At 51.5% G+C, this 5,143-nt stretch overlaps 1 protein-coding gene across 1 annotated transcript in view; it reads left to right on the top strand.

Moving 5' to 3' along the window:
* The window catches only part of IFT27 (intraflagellar transport 27), a 17,296-nt gene extending 12,965 nt beyond the window's left edge, over positions 1-4,331 (top strand). Inside the window, exon 7 of the mRNA XM_006108165.3 lies at positions 4,118-4,331. Coding sequence (XP_006108227.1) covers positions 4,118-4,216 — 99 coding nt within the window. The 3' untranslated portion in view covers positions 4,217-4,331. The remainder of the gene's footprint in view (positions 1-4,117) is intronic.
* Positions 4,332-5,143: the final 812 nt, after the last annotated feature.

Raw genomic sequence — 5,143 nt, 5'->3', positions numbered from 1 at the left:
AGCTTTTCTAACATGTAAATATTTCCCTAGGCATCTTATTTATACTATATTACCTGCTAAATCCTTTCATTCTTAGGCGGTACAAACATAAATGCCACTCTTGCCTCCGGCCCAGTCATCACAAATGCTAAATTAACGAAGCTCAAAGTAGCGAGCTTTTCCTGTGTAGACGGGTTTTCACACAGTGCGCCTTGGAGCAAAGCAGTGAGCCGTACTGCCCGCAGCCAACAACATTTTAGTGTTCCCCTTCCAACATTCCCATTTGTGAAACTGCCTCCTCACCCCAATATCCCATGCTCCCCGGAACTCTTGATGGAACTCAAAAGTGAACACCAGAGGCCGCCGGGCGGTGGGTTCAAACTCTGCCGGGTGTTTGTTGCCCCACTGTGGACACGGTGGGTATAAATTGTGCAGTTAAGCACTTGGTATTAACTGTGCGAGTTAACTAGTCTCCCCCTGAGGCAGCTCGGTTAAAAAAAGCTGTAATTAAACAGGAAATATAACTGAACGCTGAGGCACAGGCAAGTCTTGACGCCAAGCCCATCTCCTCCCTCCTTAATGCAGCGCCATCATCTGGCGCACCTGACGGCGGGGCCTACTCGTTTGCTTGCCTTTCTTTTGTTATTTGTAATCCCATCCCCAGAACTTACTCAACTTTCTTTATTTCAATGTTTTTATTGACTTTTTAGAGAGAGAGGAAGGGGAAGGGAGAGAGACAGAAACATAGATATGAGAGAAACATCCATTGGCTGCCTCCTGCACGCCCCCTACTGGGCATGGAGCCCACAACCTGGGCCTGGGCCCTGACCGGGAACAGAACCCATGATCTCCTGGTGCTTCGGACAACGCTCAATCCACTGAGCCACACCGGCCGGGGCAAAGCGTACTCGTCTTAAAACTGCAAGTGGATACCCTTTGACCCCCATAGCACCCACCCCCCATTCCCGCGGCCACTGGCAACCACCAATTGGCTCTCTGTTTCTGTGAGGTCTGTTTTTTTAGATTCCACACACCTGTGAGATCATACGGTATTTGTCTTTCTCTGGCATCTTTCACTTAGCATAATGCTGATTTCCACAGTGACTGCCCCGATTTGCAATCCCACCAACAGCGCACAAGGGCCCCCTTTTCTCCACATCCTCCACAATACTGTTATTTCTTGTCCTTTTGATGAGCCCTGCTAACAGGCGTGAGGTGATAAGTCACTGCTTTTGATTCGCACTCCCTGATGATTAGTGAGGTGGAGCACCTTTTCATATGCCGGTTGGCCATTTGAATATTTTCTCTGCAAAAATGTCTACTCAGGTCTTTTGCCCATGTTTTATCAGATTATTTGTGTTTTTGCTATTGGGTTGTCCGAGTTATATATTTTGGATATTAACCCCTTCTCAGATGTGTGGTTTGCAGATATTTTCTCCCATTCCGTGGGTTACCTTTTCATTTTGTCGATCGTTTCTCTTGCCTTCCAGGAGCTTTTTACTTTAATGTAGTCCTACTTGTTGATTTTTGCTTTAACGTCTCCTTTTGGTGTCGTTCCCATAAAATCATTGCCAAGATCGATGTCAGGGAGCTTTTTCCCAATGTTTTCTTCCGGGAGTTTTATGTTTTCAGGTCTTAAGTTCAGGTTTTGAATCCACTTTGAGTTAATGTTTGTGAATGGTGTAACATAGCGGTCCAGCCTTTCTATTTGACATTAGCGTGGCCTAGGAGTTTATGCTCTGCACAACCAAAGGTGCCCAGCAGGTGTAACGGTTAATTCTCGTCCAACTGGAGGTTGCGGCCTCTGTCCTAGGCAGTCGTGAGCTGAGTGCGCCTGCTCCTGGGCTACAAACCGCCACCTCCTGATCCCTCTCCCTGCACTTCTGCCGCCTCTGTCTCTCCTCTGGGCAGCTTATTTCCTCCACCTGGGATTCCCAGAAAGTCCAGGTAACTTTCTCCACCAGAACTGGTTCCTCGGTGCATCTCGGTCACCCAGCTGGCAGGGCAGACAGGCTGCTCTTCTCGGACTGGGGAGCCTGAGTTTCCGGTGGGGCTCAGCACAAAGCAGCTGGGCCACTGCACCCCGGCCCAGGCTGCCGTCTGTGAAACCCTGAGCTTGGTGACTCTAACATTCTTTGGTTTGGAAATTATGCCGCTCATTGGGGATAGTTCATTGCCTCTTATGGAGGCAGCACTTTTGTCAGCTGCCAGGGATTGTTTGAAAACTGGTTCTTATGTGTTCTTAGCTGAGCTGCTGCCTTGAAAGTCGTGAGTTCTTTCTTCTACCTGCTTATTTCTTTTAAAAAAATTTAAAAGATGCACACACGGTATAGCCACTATGGCGAGCAATATGGAGTTTCCTCAAAAATTAAAACTAGAACTGCCATATGATCCAGCAATCCCACTTCTGGATATTTATTCAAAGAAAAGGAAAACACTAACTTGAAAAGATATCTTCATCCCCATGTTCATTGCAACATTATTCACAATAGCCAAGATGTGGAAATCACCTAAGTATCCATCAATGGATGAATGGATAAAGAAATTGTGGTACATATACACTGAGTGGCCAGATTATTATGACCACCCCATCAGTACAATGACGTGAATTAGTTATGCAAATAATAATAATAAACCTTGAAAGTATTTGCTTAGGAAGTTTTCAATATTCAGTATTTTTGGAAGTGTCAATGAAGTACTGATGGGGTGGTCATAATAATCCGGCCACTCAGTGTTTATGCAATGGAATATTATCCAGCCATAAAAAAGAAGGCAGTCCTGCCATTTGCAACTACATGGATGAAAGTTGAGAGCATTACGCTAAGTGAAATAAGTCAGAGAAAGACAAATATGATATGGTCTAATATGTGAAATGGTAAAAAAACAAACAAAAGCAAAACAACAAAAAAAAACCAACAAGCTTATAGATACCAAGAACAGATTGGTGGTTGCCAGAGGTAGAGGTGGGAGAAATGGGTGAACTAGTTGTTTGTTTTTAGTTTGAATAAATTTAACTTAAAAAATTTAACCACGTGTGTGCACACGGAGAGTGAGAGAAAGTCCTTTGGGCACCGTTAATCACCAAAATATTATTTCAGTTACTAAGATGCCCAGTCCTCGGTGACTGTCAGAATTCCTGATTGGATCTAACATCAGCACCTCCCCCGCCCCCTCGCCTGCTGCGTTTCTGCGCTGCGCTCTCCCCAGCTCAGCTCACAGCCTGCAGCTGCAGGGAAAGGGGAGAGAGAGGAAAGAGGGGCGTGGGGTCTCTACTGCCACCTCCCGTGGCCCCTCAGGATTTGCCAGGTGTCTCAGCAGATGCTCAAGAGATGGGCCTTCCCTGCCCCCACCAGTGGAGCTCTCACCTGCAGCTCCTCCTGGCAGGTGACACCTCTTCAGGCTGGGCTCCCTCCTCTCCCCTCTGCAGCCTCGGGTCTGGTGGTCCCTGGTTCTAGCGGTTCCTGGCCGGCTGTTCCTGTTGGGACCCACCCTCCTGGAAGTGGTCCCTGCAGAGTCCTGTTAAGACAGCACAGGCTGGTGCTCCTGCTTGGCCCGCCCGCCCGCCGGCCGGCCGCTGGTCCAGGGAAGGGCGGCTGTGGCCTCAGGTGCACAGAGGAGCAGGGCTGTCGTCCCACTGAGCCCTCCCTGGCTTGGCCACCACAATAGCCATCCTGTCACACCTTCATTCTTCCCTGGCCTAAGCCCCCGCCTCAGGCTTTCTCTTGGAACTTGCCCTCCGGGAGGGAAATGCCACAGCACAACCCTGACCTGGAGGTGGGAGGGCCTATCATGTCTGCCTTCCCTTGAGGGTGTGGGGCCCTTGCTGTCTGTTATTTTGTGTGGCCTCTGGGGCCTTGGTCAAAGCCAAAGAAGTGTCCTTTAACTCCCTGTCTCATGGAGTGAGTGGCTGAACGGCCAGGCTCTGTAGACGCAGACCTAGGTTCAAACCAGCTCCGCCACTGACAAGTGTGTGGCTTTGGGCGAGTTACTTAATCTGTGTCAGTTTCCTTCTGGGAAAGCAGCCTCCCCCGATGGAGTGAAGGCGAACGAGGCAGGTGTGTGTGGCACTGACATGCAGTAAGAGTGCCTGCGGCTCTGATGCCACACACAGCACGGCCCTCCTCGCCTGTCTCCACAGAAGGAGATGGAAAACTACGAAGCCCCCTTCCAGTGCCTGGCCCGGCAGTTCCACCAGCTGTACCGGGAGAAGCTGGAGGTTTTCCACGCGCTGGCGTGAGGGCTGGTGCTGCGGGCGTGAGCGGTGGCCGGCTCCTTGGAAGACGAGAGAAGACGGACTTGCCTGGGCACTTCACCTGCTGTGACAGCTTCAAATAAAAGGAGAAAATGTACAAGCAGCAGCTCCTTCCGCTCTCGGCCAGGGCGGGCCTGGTTCCATCTTGCACTTGGCTGCTGGTTCCAGAGCAGCCGGGGAGCCAGGCGGGGCCTGGCGGGCCTCCTGTGGGGCTGGCACTGTGGGGGTGGGTGGTCCCACCTTCCCCTGAGAGCAGCCCCACATCGTGCGGGGATTGCTTACAATTTGCTGCAGTTGAGATGCTCTGGGTGGAACTTGCCAGGGGGCTGAGGGGCTGCCGGCCGGCCCCCTCCTGAGTAACACACGGGGCTTTGCTGCCTGTTCCCTGTCCAGAGGCCTGGGCTCCCGCACAGGGGCCACTGTCACCGACAGAACAGTGCCCTCTGCCGGCCGTCCTGGGTGCCTCCCCTCCATAAGGGCCAGCTCTTCCCAGCTGCCGGGAACCCTGGGCACCGGGGAGCCAAGAACCAGGCCACTTTCCTTTAATGACCCGCCTCTCGGAGCTGGGCAACAGTCATAATTCTCTGTCCTGAGCTCGACTGTTTTCCATCCCGTCTCCGCTGCCAGATTAATCTTCCTAAAACACCGCTTTCACTCCTCTGATTAAAGACCCACGCGGTTCCTCGTCGCCTTTACATCAGGCTGCAGGCCGTGGTTTGGCATCAAAGGCTGCCTCTGGCTATCACCCTCCCCTGAGGGTCTCAGCTCCTTTCACCCTCAGTCCCCAGGCCCCCAGCTAAGGGGCAGAGGTGCCAGCTATGGGGTAGACAGACCCGGTTTGCCGCAGTGATGGTGATGGAAATGGCTCTGGTTAGTTGATGACCTGTCCTGTCTCTACATGAGCTCAGCACA

This window comes from Myotis lucifugus, unplaced genomic scaffold (genome assembly GCF_000147115.1).
Source record: "Myotis lucifugus unplaced genomic scaffold, Myoluc2.0 scaffold_1837, whole genome shotgun sequence".
Lineage (NCBI taxonomy): Eukaryota > Metazoa > Chordata > Mammalia > Chiroptera > Vespertilionidae > Myotis > Myotis lucifugus.
Note: the sequence above shows the minus strand (reverse complement) of the source record. Positions and strands in the feature narration are given on the sequence as shown.